We start from the raw sequence: 16,267 nt of genomic DNA, 5'->3' as shown, positions 1-16,267 counted from the left end.
CCGACGCTAATTGTAGAAAGGCCCAAAGTCGCCGTTCTCAAGTCTGTTGAGAAGAGCTGTGTTGGACCCTCGAGGATTCATAGGATCAAAGAAAATCGTGACAATCATGCCTCGTTCCGCGATATCTATAGACTGTCAGACCGGAATGTTCGTAGGTACAACAGCACTTACGACCCGCCGGATACTGGTACGGATGGGGTCGCCAAGTCCCCGGTCTGAGACAAAGAGGCAGAACGTCCCCTAATACGTCCGGTGGTGCCGAGAAGGCTGCAAGAGCAATGAGTAGAGGTATGCTTCCAATTAGACCCGCCTGTATCGTAGGGTTTTTAGTCTGATTATCATAAACCCTAGGTAGAAGCTGAGGCATCCAGTGAGGCGAGCCTAGGGTAGCGATGTGCTGATGATCACCGACCGTTGAAACAGCAGAATATGTATGTTGAGTATTGCCAATTTGGATATGCTGGAAGGACAGAGGTCTCCAGCCTCCTTGATTCTGATACGCATGCGTTCTCTCAGCGTCGAAAGGCACCGCAAGCAAGTGAGGCGTGTCCGGATTGTGAGTGAAAATGGTGGCAGCACTGTAAGTTTGATGAAGGGAACGGCCCACAGGATCAATGGCGGAAATAGGAGTCATAAATCCGCACAGCCAACGGAAAAGAATGCATGGCTTTCGAGTGTACCCAGTCCTGACATTGGGTGGAACCCAGAAGTTATGTGTGCCATGTCGAGCCGACTGCGCTTGATAATTGGGTTGGAGAGGGTGGATCTGAACATAGAAGCTCAGTTGTTCTCCTGTGACTATTGGAAGCGCCACCGCCGAGCTGTTGGGTTGGCGATTCACTGAAGCTGGCCCAATATTATTGCCGTCGCCTTGGTAGAGCAATGCATTATCTGGCTCAAGTCTGGCAACGAATGTATTCACATCTAGTTCTTTTTTGGTAAATTTGTTTACTTGCTGCAAAGCGTGTTCAAAACGCTGGACGTCTTGATGGGTCTTCTCGATAGGCGCAGGATCTCCAGGCGTCCTGGCATCCCACTCCTTCCAACTGTACGTCTCGTCCTCGTGCAAGTGATCCTTATCTAACGATTCGAAGGTGCTCTGGCTTGACATGGAGTCCTGGTCGTCTATGTTAGCAACCTTTGAACCCTGGTCTCCTACTGTGCTGTCTTCATCGGACCCCGCGGACTTCGGGAGTGCAAAGACAGCGATTTTCCGAAGATGAAGTGCGACATGGCTAAAACTCGGATGTGTTTCTTGACAGATGGGACATTCTTCGCGCCAGACATCGTTAGGAGTTAGTGGATTAGGATGCTGGGTCTGTGGGAGAAATTCCCTTGGATCTTGGCTTTCGCTATGAGCGTCTGAAGACTGCTCAGAAGGATCATCCATTTGCCGCTCTAATCCTCGATGGATCTTGATCTCATGGTTGACCCAGTCTTTTATGTTATCGTACTGTTGATCCGCTTCTGTGCAGTCCTTGTACGTGCACACGTAGGGCCTCAGATCTCTGAGTACATGGCGTCTGTATTGATCCTGTTAGTGCTTTCTTCTCTTGCACCGGACAAGCTGCTTAGCTTACTCCCAGGCCGATTGATTGCAAAGACGTTTTGCGCAGAGAACGCGACAATATGGGCACTCGAACTCATCTTTTGCACGAAGGTTCTTTGGTAATGGTGGAATGTGAATATCTGCTTCTTCATCCTCCTTGGATAGAACCACATATGTTGAGGTAGTTTTTATGGAAGCAGAATCATCGAGACTGATTTTTGTTTCTTCAAGTCTGGTGGCTGTTGAAGGCAACGAAGGAAGACCTTTCGCTTTCGAGAGGCCTGGATTCAGCTGTAAATTGGGTCCCGCGGGATTCAATTGCGCAGGAGCATGGTTTGACCTTTCAAGCTTCGTTATGTGGTTCCGCCATTGCCCGAACTGCCGTCTCCGATGAGTGTTTGCTCTTGCAAGTCGCTGAACTAGAAAATCGTTCTCGCACTCTCCCGGCGACACCTGTAGGTGATGCGCAAAGATTTCCGCGACATGTTTGAGATCAAACGCGATGAACGCATTCATTAGATCCACTCCAGTGTCTTCGTTCACTTGACGGTACGTTCGGGCTTTGGAGAATCCAAGCCTTGTTGCGGGATTGCGTATTTTGAACGAAAGCTTATAAAGAGTGTCGATGATGAGTCTTGCATTCTCCAACACAATGGCAGAGATCGAGTTGTTTTGGTAGCTAAGTAAAGATTCTTCCTCGTCGGAGCTTTCGTCACTATTCTGATTCTCGTAGGGGGCCGGCACAGTCTCCGGAACAATGCCGCTGTAGTCAGCTCGCTGACCGATTCGTAGCAAGCTGCTAGGTTGTTTAGCTCCTTTGTCCAGTTCGAGCTTCTCATAATCGAGGCCGTCTTGGACTTTAGTATCGTCAGCTGTATATTTCTGGGATGAAGTGAAGGAGCGTTGCAGAGTGGGATGCGTGTACTTAAGACAAGCAAAGAAGAGGAAAACATACTAGTCAAAAGTGATTTCTCAAGTTTATCCAACAACTGGCGTGTGTAGTCATATACCGAAGGGGCATCACGAAACCTATAATCCAGAGAACTGTGGCCATATTCATATAGTCCGAGATTCCTAGCCCAGAGACTAAACCGTTGTGATTCAATTAATAGAGAGGTTTTGAAAGAATCTCCATGTTCGAGAGGTCTATCGTCTGCCTCCAAGGCCGTGAATATAGCGTAAATATGGTGGCCGACTGCGGCTAGGGTCTCAGTGGCTTCGGGCGCTGACAGTGGCACCTCCATATACGGAGATCTGCTAGCAATGGCTGGTAGAAACCGGGATATTTATGTCTAGACGCGAGTGAGCCGGCTCCATATACTATGGATATCTCACAAGCTGTTGTGAGAGTTCCCTCTGTTCAGCTCCGTCAGATGCGGGGTCGAGGCAAGGCTGCATGCAGCTGATTATGGGTAACCAATCTCCTTCCAGATAACGCAAAGGCTAGCCTTAACTGCCTGTGCGTGACGGAACAACGACGACTTTTCGTGTCATGGTCAATCCAGCCTGCAATGGCCATCATCTAGTACCCGGTCCTTTTGGGGGCATTTTCGAGACCAACCATCATGAGTGGCATGGAAGTTGCTGGCTTGATTCTTGGTGCTGTGCCCATAATGGTCGCCGCTCTCGGGCACTACAAAACTAATCACAAGAAGTCATGGTCATTCAGATACAAAGCTTCTCGCATAGATCAATTGATTATTGCATTGGAGAACCAAAAGTTCTTTCTGGAAGGAGACCTTGAGCTTGCATTGCTGGAAGCTGGTTTTGAACGATATGATATCGTTTCTATGGACACCAGCAACTTGCAAGGGCTGCTCTGTAGAAGTGATGTAGCTGAAGAGCTCAGCCGATCTCTTGGTCGAGGCTTTGGCCCGTACAAAGACACACTTGGTAGATGCGAGGCGTCTCTGACTAAGATTGTGCAAGAGATGAAAGGTCTTGTGCCTGGTCCACAGGTCAGCAGCCCTTCTTCAGAACGGCTATTGAGCTTTGAGGATCCTAGACTGACTGCTGTTCTTGCCTGAAGTCTGGCAGTCTCAAAGAGCTGCTCAAAGCGAACTCATTAAGCGCCAATGGAAAGTACGAATTCAGAAGTCGAATTAAATTCGTTCTCAAGGATGATGAGCTCAAGCAAAGAGTCAACGACCTCAGAGAAACCACAGACACCCTGACAAAGCTGAGACACTTGGGTACATCGCTAAATCATCACGAGATTCTCTCTGAACAGAGAATTGTCGGAAAGTTCGCAGTTTTCTTGCAGCGAGTTCAACGACACGCAGACGTTCTCTACTCGGCGATGTCTCAGAGACTAATATCTGGATGCCACCATGAGCACGAGACTAGATTATATCTGGAGAATCGCTCGGACGCGTGGCACAAGCGACGAGTGTCTATCCATTTTGACTTGATCCTCGGATCACCAGCTGTACTCGCAGGTAGTAACATGCTGTCCCAGGAACTCCAAGTCGCGGTCCTTGATAATGAGATCTATGAGTGCGACTCATCAGTCAACCTTTGGCAAGGGTAGATGCACTGACAAAAGACATAGATTGACTACACCACAGGCGCGAAAGCAGCCCCAAGTTATGTTCGACTTGCCCCAGCCATCCGAGTCTCGTGAGCCTTTGATGGACGAGGTACAAGATCTCTGTTCGTCATTGGACCAGGCGCGACAAGCTAGCAAAACCCTCAAACTATATTTATCGCAACATGGCACTCTATCCGGCTGTCACACGTCTCCGGCCCCTGCAAGGGGGATTCACTCTGAATGCCGCACTCAAGAGCTCGTTACCCTAGAGCAATTTCTTCTTCAGACGCCAAACAATAGACCCATATCCTTGAAGTGGAGTCCAATTCAGCGGATGAGGCTGTCGTTTATTTTGGCCTCGTCACTTCTGCAACTATGCTCAACGCCATGGATGGCTAAGCCTTGGACGAAACAGACTATCTGTTTTTGGCGCCTCAGACCATCGCCAAATGCTGATGAAGCCGCTTTTCTTGTCGATACGAGTCATCCATTTCTCGTCCACAAATTCAACGTGGCTGCAGCAGCTTGTCCAACCCACAAATCAAGCGCGAGACAGCAGCTATTGAATTTAGGCATAGTACTCCTGGAGATCGGACATGAGAAATCTTTCGAGTCCTGGGCATCAGCCCATGGCTTCACTCTGGATACGGCGTATGGCAGTCGGTACGATGCCGCATCAGCGTGGCTACGCGACTCTGCGGGCGACTTGCTGTGTTCCTACTACGATGCCGCAGCCCGGTGTATCGAGTGCACATTCCAGACACGGCCCAAGTATCCTGTCCCAGACTGGGAAGATTCCGACTTCAGGAAATCTATTTGCGAATTGGTCATCAAACCTTTATGGAGTATCTGCTCTGGGAAGGCGATGTAGCATAGGGTCTTGCGAGAGAGATCGTCACGAACAATTGCCGTGACACGACAGCTTGCTCTGGCACCAAGCTGAGGAGCGTAGGTTCGGTCCTTCCCGCCGCCTAAATGGCTCACACCCTCATTTGACGTGAAGACAAACTCTCCAAGTCTTCTAGCACATAATTCAAGGCAGTAGGTCTTTGTGGACCGGCGGCTGTGGTTTGCCAAACGTGAATAATGATATTGAGCAGGTCGTTTGAAACGCGATGGCCTCCGAACAATCTCGCGAACCACGATGAGACCTACTCTATTTCGTATATACCCGGAAGTGCCCGATACCTGGTAATGCCCGATTTAAAATCCGATAAGTCCGGCGCAACACCAAAATATGGGCATTGTTTTTGATTTTACTACATATCTATCTGAATAAAACGTTACACTATATCGAGGCCCTATAATGCAATGAAATACCATAAAGGATAGTCTACTCTTTTGTGGCTAGCCACTAGCTTCGCTGGTAGATAAGTTCAATCCCCCCAGTCGCCTAAAAACCATAGACATGATTATCCACGAATTACCTCGTTTGAATTCCCGTGTAATAAAATATTGGCCCCTCTAGGCCATTTATGATCTAATGCCCAAATCCCATTTATATTTGCTATACCTCCTTGAGATTATTCAGCAGCGATTGAAGGATATAGCTATCAAGCATTTTGAGAAGGAATTTCGAAGCATGTGTCACCTCGGACCAGCTCTTTTTGAAGATACGAAGAGAGGTAGAAGTCTAGTCAAGAAAAAGGCTACTACATCTCCCACACCAGGCCCACTAATACCACCAACGCTTACCCCACCATAGCAACAACAGCAAGGTGGAGGAAGACCTGCTCCGTAACAGTGGCGGACCCCACCGCAGGCTTCCCCGCAGGCTCCACCACAGGCTCCACCACAGTAACAACAGCGGGGTGGAAGAGGTGGAAGAGGTGAAAGAGATAAAAGAGGTAGAAGAGATGGAAGAGGTGGAAAAGGCGGAAGAGGTAAAAAGATAGTTAAAGAAGATATAATAGAAGAAGAGGTAATCTAGTGATAGAAGACGTGGTAGAAGAAGAGGTAGCGACGGTTTTTTCACGAACCGGTAGACCGATAAGGCCCAAAAAACGATAAATTGAGTTCTCAGATACATCAATATTGCTAGCAATGGAAGTCCAGTATTGTCCTTCATAATTATGCCGAGTTGCCATAGAATTTTGGTGAAAGGTAGGCATTTTGGTGTTGCGCCGGACTTATCGGATTTTAAATCGGGCATTACCAGGTACCGGGCACTTCCGGGTATATACAATATAGGAAGTCCAGCGAGGGAGGACAATCAAAAGATTAGGAAATACTGCATGCATGTGGAATGGCAGGCTCAGAGCATGTATAAGCCAACAATATCTACGTTGAAAGCAAAAGCAAAGATGTACCAAGATAGCGAAAGCATGGCACGTGACTTTGTGTTCCGTCACAATGACGTAGACCTAGGGGCATGACGCGCCAAGCCTCGCTCGAGCAGGGGAAAACATCAACAGACGTTCCCCGTCACAATTCCAAAAGCCCACACATACCCACTTTTTCAACAACAAACAACCCACCATAATGCCCAAAGCAGCACGGCGTACCAGCGGCCCCAGCGCCACCTCCAATCGAACAAACCCCTACCCCAAAACCTCCCCCAAAAACAAGAACAAAAGCGCGACGGACAAAGAGAACGTCGACCCCAACCCATCCCCCTCTGCCACCACCGCCGCCTCCGACAAAGGCGACTACCGCGCCATCGAACTCGAAGAGATCGACGGCGAAATACCCTGCTACGACAACGCGACCACCGTCCGTCGCAAGCTCAACAAGCTCATCGCGGACAAAGGTACCATCCCGGGCTCGAGCAAGAAATGGAACCAGTCGACCATGGCAGCCGAGATGCAAGAGTTGGAGAAGGGTGGACATCCTGTGGAATATAATAGGAATGCGAGTGGACCGACAGCGAGGTCGTTGGGGGGATTCTTGAAGAAGAGTGGGCAGATGGGTGGAGGGGATAGGTATGCTATCCATACACTCTTGCAGAACGACGGAGTCTTGATACTGAATTTGGATAGTCCATGCTACTACTGGGGCAATGCGATGCTAGAGAAATTGCGGATCTACAATGGGGAGAAAAAGAGCAAGCCGAGGCTGGAGGCTGAGAAACAGTGAGTGGCCATTTCGGTTTCTGCTATCACGACGTGTCACTCCGCCTGCCCGAGGGTTCTTCGAGATCCTCACACTTCAATCCCCAATACCGAGGCGGCTACTTCAGAGATGATGCAAAGAAGCGCCATGTCACGGTGCTAGCAGGCGGACCAGCTCCACGGAATGCTTGGGAGCCTCAGGCGCGATGTCCTGCTTAATCAGACGTGTCATTGGAGGCCATTGAACCTGAAGCGGCAGTTCCGACAACAATACCAACACATGTTCTACAGCACGACACCGCTAACCTGGCAGACCCGCCACCGCTTCCAAGCGCAGGGCCAGCGCCGCCTTGACATCTTACTGTTCCCGCCATGGTCTATCCACCACCCCCTGCTTGCATAGGCACTACACCAGCACAAGCGGTTTCCGCACCTGCTCCCATCCTTCCCCTCCAGGCCTCGTCTCCCATCACCGCATTCTTAAGGTCGCTTGCTCTTGCTCCCGTTCCCGTCAAGAATTTTATTCTAAACACATGCTAGCCTGTTCGTTGGTGTGCCACCGTACTAACGCGTAGTGTTCACTACTTAGGCTACCCTATGGCCACCGGCGCCAGGATCCGAAGAACATTAGAATGATCTGTGGGGTAGGGTTGCCGATGCCTTCGTTGGCGGAGTTAAGCAATGAGGGAAGGTAGATCGTGGTGGCAGAATCTGTGGCAGAGGACGAAGTGCAAAACGTAGAGATGTAATTTTAGCCCCATCACGGTGCTGATTGTCTGAATTATCATATGCCGTGCCTTTTACCATCATCTGCCCGTAATCAATCACTCCTGATTCAAGAAAACCACAGCAGCGCCTGCATTGTCCAACAGGCTATCCACTTCCTCATACGATGGGCCCGAAGTATTCACTCTACTGTCGAGAAAGGTGTCACCTCCACAATAAGCCCTTTGTACGTCTTCCTTGCCCATAGAACATAGTACAATACCGCAAACAGCACAACCGATCCCGTCATCAAAACACGGAAATTCATACGCGCAGCCGTGACCGGCTTCGCCACCGGCCAAAAGCTGAAAAAGAAGATAATACTTCCGAAAACCACTGCCCAAGCATTGACGATAATACCGAAGATACCCGGAAGACGGAATGGTCCCCAGACAAGCTGATTAGCCTCGCCTGTGTCGTTGGCGACGTCTGTCGCCTTTCTGATAGCACCGGTGCATCTACGCCAGAGGAGAAGGCTCTCCGTGATGATGTAAGAAGCGTAGAGACTGCTTACGCCAAGGGAGATGACATCGTTGAAAGCCGACACCAACGAGGCCGATGCGGCAGGCGATAAGAGACGTTATGATGACTGCGAGGAATGGGATTGCGGTCTTAGATTGGACCTGCGTGGTAATGTGAGCCAGGAACCGTCTGCAATCAGGCGGAGTAGTCAACGAACCTTGCTCACAGATCGCCACCCCGGAAGACCTCGATCGCGCGCAAAAGCCCAGACCAAGCGGGATGCCGTGGCCACGAGCGCGATCGTCCCAGCCACGTCCATGATGATCATGATGGCAATCGGGACTGAAGCTCCGGCTTTGGAGCCCGTTGCATCGTAGAAGATTTGCATGAACGGATAGTCTAGGACTCCAGTAGGACTTGCCAGAGCTGCAGTGATGTCTGTTGTGAGGAAGAGTACTGCGATGACGATCGCGAACCCGAGCGCTCCGTTGAGGACAGTAGTCGTGAGCATCGACACCGGTACCACGACTTCGGCATTCTTAATTTCCTCAGCCATGTGAACGGCGCTATCGCATCCAAACATGGCATACACGTTGCCGATGAGACATATGAAGAAGGATAACCTCTGTGAAGGCCATGCACCCCCATTCGAAAATTGTGTAAAAACATCATGGGCTGAGACTTTGTCTGGAGCCAAGTGAACCACTGGGATCAGGACAGCGAAGAAGCCAACCACATGGACAGCCAAGATAAAGATTTCGATCTTGAGTAGTATGCTGCTGGTAACCGTATTGGTGAATACGGCAACAACGATTATTGCCCAGAAGAGCAACGTTCCGTGCCACAATTCCGGCACGTAATCATCATGATTCAATTGGATCAGCGCAACGATCATAGTACCGCCTAGGTAACCACCTCCAGCAAGAATGGCTTGCCATCCACAAATCACCAACCAGCCCATGATATAGCTGAGAAACTTTCGACACGATGGAGGGGCAAGCATGCAGACCCAATGATACTGGCCACCCGCAGTTGGAGCCATGAATGCTAGCTCTGCCATAGTTGTGAAAACAGCAATGGTCCCAATCCACACCAGAAGGTAGCCGTATACGAGCCCAGCAGAGCCTCCGTTCGTCAATCCAGTCGTGAACAAAAGTAGGGATCCATCCCAGGTAACCAGTATCGTGCAAGTAAATCCAAGAATGCTGAGGAATCCAAAGCGCCGTTCGAGCACGGACTGCTTACCAAGTCGACCCAGCACTTGCGTATGGCGCTCTTCCTTGGTTATCGGCTGGATGTCAGAATGATAGGGTCCCTTTTCCATGGGGTCTTCGTCGGCGGGGTGACGCCCATCGATAAGCTTCATGAATGCAGCTAGGCAATATCTTATGCAGATTCGATGAAATTGCTCGGGAACCGCGACAACGCTCTCTAACATATATCGGTTTCAACGGTTTCAACCGCAACTGGTCGCACAGGCAAAAGGTTTTTCCTCAGGGCTCTCAACTTCCCTCCAAATCTGTTGTAAACGCGCAGAGGCTCAAATGTGATCAAGGATTGCCAAAGTCCGAAAACTAGTCGGCCAGTGCTTTCTTCGACGCAAATCCACCCTCTCAGAAGGAAAACGACCGGAACGTTTTAACACAAAGACGCGATGAAGTAGGAAAGCACCCTCTCAACATGAAGAGTGTTCCTACGACAGCAGCTTCGAAGGCCTGAGGCCTGTCTGCTATCTCTCTACGACACTATGTCGGTGTATTCTCTTTAGTGGCTTTGCATTCTCTCAGCACATACCTCATTTTGACTACCACTCAGTATAAGTAACTTAGCACCTGCTCAAATAGGTAATATTCTTACATCGCAAAACTTTCAATTCTCCTAAGATAGGGCCCCATTACTCGCAATGTTGTCCAGCTCACCCTGCTCAGACCCGGATAGCTGTCGTTCTAAGCCATAGAACCCCGACTTACCTATCGTCTCTTGTTGCACGAAGTCTTCTGGTTTCGAATCTTCAAAAACTCTCAACCCGTTGGTGTTCGCTAGAGCTTTGCCCAGTACTTCGGGTACAAGAAGATGACGAGTCTCTTCTGTCGACTGGAGAACGCAAAGACGAGATCACTCGCCCAGGTAGAAGGCGTCCTCTAGCGAATGAGCTTAGATCAGACATCTGAACAGAGACAACAGTTCCTGAGATTGTACCTAGGACAGGAACCACGCTGGTCGTCTACGAGTGCGTGAAAGGTTAAGATAACACTATTTGTACAAGCGTGGCACCTCTCACTGCCAGTGGATCGCCTTAGGCTCAAGTCCACAAATACTCAGATATTTGTACCTACTTCGGTCGTCGAGTCCGGTCTTTGATGTGAGTTGGTACGGATTCAAGGCAACACACCATAGCTCAGCCAGAATGGTAGTTGTATTGCTGTACGCAACGTGGTATTGCTCTGGGGTAGTCCCTGAACGTGACTAGGCGGATTGCTTAGCATTAGGATTTTCATTGCTGTCACAGACCTGCTGGCATGAAGCTTCTTCACACTGAGATAGCCGCAAGAGATTGGGTATACCACGAGTATTTGTACAATCGAATATCACAGATCTTGAAGCATGATCTTGGCCCCCGTTATGGTATTCCTACTCAACTTCAGCTCGAGTGTCTAGACACAATTGAATGCTTCTCATGGTTGCATCTTCTATAGCAATGATTTCAGCACACTTCTCAGTCTACAAGACTATCCTCGAATAGCGACTCCGCCTTTCACTCAGCAGGTCTTTGCACCTCGGCTACGATAGCACCTCGGAGTGGTTTTCGTGATCTCTCCTAAATGCGTGGAGCGTTCTGATTTGGCATTCGGGCTAATTACTGATTCATGTCCCTAAACCAAGTTATGGGATATGATTCGGTGATTTGCCATAGTAGCCTACGTGTAGAAGCAGCTAGGTGTCAGTGCCTGTGAGACGGGTGTCATGAATGGTAGGTTCTTGGTACGAGACGGCCGGATGAAGGCTACGGTAGCAGCAAGCTCCACTAAGCGTCTGGTAGTGGTCGTCGACTCGGTTATTGATGACGGTGGTAGTCACGTTTGATCCTCGAGGAGTCGAGATTTCGTCCACTCCGCTTTCGTCTGTTGTATCTAGGCTGGTAAAATTCTCATTAAATGGGGTCGGAGAAATTCCCTCGCTTCTACAGTGGGATGGGCCAGGTCGCGGATCCTCTCCTTTGTGATTTTCAGCATGAATGGCAGATTACCGAATCATATCCCATTGGGGCGTGAATGATGAATCAGTAATTAGCCCTTTGAAACTCCCAGCAGCCACAATCCCACAACTCAAAGCGTGCCCATACGAGAAACCCCGCAAGAATTGGAATCCTTGCAATCGGAATCATGATCACTGATCAGTGCGGACCAACAGCTGTGTCTGGAGCGACTCAAACAGTAAGCGACACTCGGAGCAGCCGTACGGACAAGCCTCTGACCTTTCCACGGCACAGAGACCGCTCTGGTGCCACGCGCCGCACATGAACATAACCCAGCGAGACCGAACACTGCAGGAGGCGCGGTGGACGAAGGAGATATTGTATCCGAAAGCTGACCGTGATCCGTTGCTGCAGGCTGGGGGCCGAAAAGTCTGCGTCTGCGTCTGTGCCTCTCTAGCGACGCGATCTGTGCGCATAGTCGAGCTAAGAGCCGGCGCTCCATCGTCGATTCTGCCTTCGCTCAATCGTCGATGCTATCTATCTCCGCATCAATAGAGAAAATATCTCAATGGGGGTCCGCATGGGCACATAAGCCGGGGGGTCATGCAGGAGCATGGGGGCACCTCGCATCCTTCTGCTTCGCCCGCTGCCTGTATGTAGGTAGGTGACATGGATAGCTTACGGCCGGGAGGTGTCGCCATAAGGCGCCCGCGGTTTTGAAAACATGGCGCTATAATGCGGAGATAGAATCCTTTCAACAAAAGGTATGCAACCATCAACACCATGCTTACCTACGCTCTACAGGCTTACATCAAACACCTCGGGTGCGTTATTTGCGTGGTTTCTATGATTTGTATGACTGGACGCCGCTCCAACGCGCTTTTTCTGCCGACATACACCAGATGTGTTCACAAACAACTGCATCACGGACCCATTTTCCCGCGTTCAGAAAAATGACCAAAGCCATGAGGTGTCGCCATGGAGCAACAAGGCAGCATTTTAAATCGGTGCCATAGCCCGTTCAGCGGTGCGCCGGGCCGCAGTGTCCACACTGTTTCTCAACGACTCCAGACAGCCCTGCCGAATGCCTTGATCTAGTAGCATAATCTTTCAGGATGGATCGTCTGATCATACGGGGACATTGCCAGGCTTCTGCCTGGGAATGGGCTAGAATACGGCAGCTGCGTTTGTAGATTCCTCATACAGCACCCGGGGCCATGACAACGCTGCACCATCCGCCCGTTGGAGGCCTGATTCGGTAGACTTGGTAGAATCTGCCAGCTGGGTTGCTAGGCCGTGGGTACATATGAACAGGGTCAGGAATGTGGCTGCGCCAACGGTTATGATACAACGTCTGTTACGCGTATGTCTCTTCTACACAGCCATTGCCAGAACGGACGACCTTCGCGATAGAACCGCGAGCGCCATTAGAATGAGGTGCTTTGTTCGAGCCAGATCGGCGGAGCATGGCCTTGCTCGTTGGACATGATACAAGCACGGATTCGTTTCCTCCAGTCTCAGGAACGGGATGGGTCGAGCAAGCTCGATATCAATTGTTTTTGCTACGGTATCGCTATCTTGTACAACACAGCAGAGTGGTGAGCAACCGAATCCTCCCGGACACATCGCCCCTCCTCCACCATAAGTCCGCCAGCCAGAACTTCTCTGCCAGGCTTCATACTCGATGAAGCATCCGGGACATACTATATGAATACTCCGTATCGGCGATTGTAGCCGTCCATACAATAGCGAATCACAACTCGACCGTGCATCCATAGCGCCTCACCCCCACCAACAAGTCTATCCGTCACAGCCAGCCACGCCGACAAAGTAGCCAGCCCATCCGATAATTCCATTCCAAACCCCACCTAGCCAGTAACAAAACCCCAGTGACAACCATCAAAACCTCCCCCGACCGCAACAGCCGAAAGTCCCAGCCATGCGCCTTCCCCAACCCCACCCCACCCCATAAACACGCACGAACCCTACCCCGGTTATCACTCACACCAGGCCCCCCCATTCGGGGCCACGCTAACCGCAACACGTAGCCCTTAAGCGAGCATCGTGCCTGGCTCACACGCAAGGGTCCTGGCCCCATACTTACTCGTATCGAACCGACCGACCGACCAACCGTTGCGCAGGTAGGTAGAGAGTATATCGCTTGCCCCGGAACCGATCACCCCCACCCACATACGCAACGTAGCGGTAGCGAGCTGCAGGATGGTAAAAAAAGAAAAAAAAAGAAAGAGAAAAAAAACCAGGCAACAGTAACGACACCAAAACCAGTGAAGCTTGCACGTTCGCTGCCCAACGGGAAAGATCGCAACGACGACGGCAGCGATTGGTGAGCGAAAAGCGCACGCACGCGGCACGTGTGCTTGTCGCAACAGGGCACCCGCCCCGGACAGGTTACGGTAATAGATCGAAAACATTGACCGGGCATTGATGTTGTTTTCGGTGCGGAAATCTACGAAGCCTTGCCCACGCGGGGTGGTGGATAGGTGGTTACCTAGCTCGGCCACGTGTAAGAAGAAGCGAGTCCAATCGGTGGATTTTCTGTGTGTGTGCGGGTGGGGGGGAGGATTAGTTATGCAAGGTGCTAGATGAGATGGATGCGTGCTAATGCAGTCATCAATGAATTGCAACCTTGCTTGCCATCTTACATTATCGACGATACGGGAGCGAAGGGGTGAGACGTTTGATCTGCCTGCCCGAACAGAAAGAGATGGAACGTCGCTGGCTGGCGCTTCGTCGCGCCAGTCGATGGTGGCATCGTTGGAGATTGGGTATGTCTTGGATTTCGACAATTCAAATCGGAAAGGAAAAGCATGGCTGTCTCCTGACGAAGGCTACGGATCGGGATCGCCGGTTGGGATTATGGAGCATCTATCGGTCTAAAGTCTACACTATCGCGATGGTGGTGACGATCTTGCGCCTGAAGAGCAAATCCAGGACGTCGCTCCGGGTATCGGGGTCCAGATTCTCCAGCGTCAGCACCGTCTTGCCTCGCTCCCCCGGCGCAAACACGGACTGGATTCCGTTGGACGAAGATGGCGTCACCGCCTCCGTCACGTTTGCGTCCGTCAGTGTGGCCTGGCCCTCGAGACCGCCGGCAGGTGGCTGCTGCTGACGGTCGTTCGTGGACGACAAGGCGTGAGAGGTCGTGGTGGGGCTGAGGTTCATCCAGGAGTCGAAACTCATTGTGGCGTTGGGGAAAGGGAAGAGGGAAGAGGAGCTGTTCGGTGACATGAGGACCGATCTCGTTTTGTCGCTCTCGTTGTTGCTGTAGGGATTCATCGTCGTGAACAGATCGTCGTGCGCTTGCGGGATGCGTGACCCGTATTGCCCAAGTGCGCCTGGAAATAGTTGAGGGTCCAGGACCTCCATGGGGTCGGCCCGTGCACCTTGCGAGATCCATGAAGTGATAGCTTGGTCGTCCATGGATGTCGTTGAGATAGTCTGTATAAAGGGGTCGTGCTGCTTCTTGCCGTTTTCCGGGCTGGTCGGTATCAGATCATGCATCTGCTCGGGTTCCGCTTGGGCGTGGTTGTCTTGTGAATGCATCGTTGTTGACGAAGTAGTAGATGGTCGCGGTTGCTTTTTCTTTTGCTGTCGAGCAAGCGATACATACCTACATTGCTCTCAAGATTAGCTTGTTCACGACCTCATTTATCAAGGACCATGAGACGCCTCACCGATTGCTCAGGTCCAGTCTTGATCTGTCAGGGAGGAACTTCTCATGGATTAATTTCCAGTCATGGCCGTAGCTTTGAACAGCTTCCATGAGAGTAGTATCCTAAACTCCACAATCAGTCGTCTATCGTCTCACATAGAAGCTCGTAGTCTCACATCTTCCTCGGTCCATTCACCGCGCGAGTTGTTTGGATTGAGAGAGTTTCGCCAGCGCTTGGCACATTCTGGACCCGCGTCAGCTTGCCGTTGATGAGAGGTGTTCCTTTATATGAGTGAGAACGTACGATCAGGGCTGCGGGTCCCAATGGTTTTTGAGATATCAGTCCAACTATTCCCAGAGCCCACTTAGCGTTTGATCCCAGGATACAGCGACAATGTCTGCGCACCGACAGCCGTATTCTTTGACCGCTTGACAGAGAATGTCATCTTCACTGCTATCCCATGCCCCCTTTCTCCATTTCTCGTCCATTTTAGCCCAACGTTTGCGGCAGTCGTCCTTGCTTCTGTCTTGAAATGCTGCGGCAACTTGCGGCCAATATATGGGTTTCCCGGATTTCTCTGCCTCAAATCGTTAGTCTGAATGCTCGTTCTCTTACTCCGTCAACCCTTACTGCACTCTTCAACTTTCGCTTGCAGGATCTTATTCTCTGCAGGCGTCCACTTTCTAGGCGCTCTATTAGATTGCGGATTCATTTCAACCACAATGAAAGGCCGATTTTTGGAGTGATATCCACAATAGAGGTTACTGACTTGGTTCCCGTATCTACGAGCCCACAAGTCGCGGTTGCGTGATTAGGGACGGCTCTGCTAGTTTGGCATCAGACCCCGAAGGAGCTGAGAAGAATCCTTGTATCAGGCTGATGGAGCTGAGAGGGACCAATGTATCAGGCTGATAGGATTGGCAAATCTCACTGTATCTTGGCTGATGGGGGCGGTCTGACATCTGCATCGGTCGAATACCTACACCGTCTGAAACGCCAACGACTTGAGATGTCTTTCTTTGGTTGTAAACATTATTCACA

General features: G+C 50.7%; 5 protein-coding genes across 5 annotated transcripts; 2 read left to right on the top strand and 3 right to left on the bottom strand.

The window, feature by feature from the left end:
• Positions 1-6: 6 nt before the first annotated feature.
• HO133_003450 (uncharacterized protein) lies at positions 7-2,793 on the bottom strand (the record flags this gene model as incomplete). Its single annotated transcript, XM_037294372.1, has 4 exons — positions 7-125; positions 172-1,523; positions 1,581-2,406; positions 2,505-2,793. The coding sequence occupies 4 exons, from the start codon at positions 2,791-2,793 to the stop codon at positions 7-9; spliced, it is 2,586 nt and encodes an 861-aa protein (XP_037149753.1).
• A 321-nt stretch (positions 2,794-3,114) lies between these two features.
• Positions 3,115-4,950, top strand: HO133_003449 (uncharacterized protein; the record flags this gene model as incomplete). Its single annotated transcript, XM_037294371.1, has 4 exons — positions 3,115-3,507; positions 3,579-4,045; positions 4,101-4,188; positions 4,495-4,950. The coding sequence occupies 4 exons, from the start codon at positions 3,115-3,117 to the stop codon at positions 4,948-4,950; spliced, it is 1,404 nt and encodes a 467-aa protein (XP_037149752.1).
• A 1,610-nt stretch (positions 4,951-6,560) lies between these two features.
• On the top strand, positions 6,561-7,154 carry HO133_003448 (uncharacterized protein; the record flags this gene model as incomplete). The annotated part of the gene is made up of 2 exons (XM_037294370.1): positions 6,561-7,000; positions 7,058-7,154. 2 exons carry the CDS (start codon positions 6,561-6,563, stop codon positions 7,152-7,154), a joined length of 537 nt encoding a protein of 178 aa, XP_037149751.1.
• An 882-nt stretch (positions 7,155-8,036) lies between these two features.
• On the bottom strand, positions 8,037-9,722 carry HO133_003447 (uncharacterized protein; the record flags this gene model as incomplete). Its single annotated transcript, XM_037294369.1, has 2 exons — positions 8,037-8,372; positions 8,574-9,722. 2 exons carry the CDS (start codon positions 9,720-9,722, stop codon positions 8,037-8,039), a joined length of 1,485 nt encoding a protein of 494 aa, XP_037149750.1.
• A 4,731-nt stretch (positions 9,723-14,453) lies between these two features.
• Positions 14,454-15,714, bottom strand: HO133_003446 (uncharacterized protein; the record flags this gene model as incomplete). The annotated part of the gene is made up of 5 exons (XM_037294368.1): positions 14,454-15,183; positions 15,248-15,348; positions 15,402-15,469; positions 15,530-15,573; positions 15,632-15,714. The coding sequence occupies 5 exons, from the start codon at positions 15,712-15,714 to the stop codon at positions 14,454-14,456; spliced, it is 1,026 nt and encodes a 341-aa protein (XP_037149749.1).
• Positions 15,715-16,267: the final 553 nt, after the last annotated feature.

The sequence above is a fragment of the Letharia lupina genome (assembly GCF_014066315.1).
Source record: "Letharia lupina isolate WasteWater1 chromosome Unknown contig_17, whole genome shotgun sequence".
Classification (NCBI taxonomy): domain Eukaryota; kingdom Fungi; phylum Ascomycota; class Lecanoromycetes; order Lecanorales; family Parmeliaceae; genus Letharia; species Letharia lupina.
Note: the sequence above shows the minus strand (reverse complement) of the source record. Positions and strands in the feature narration are given on the sequence as shown.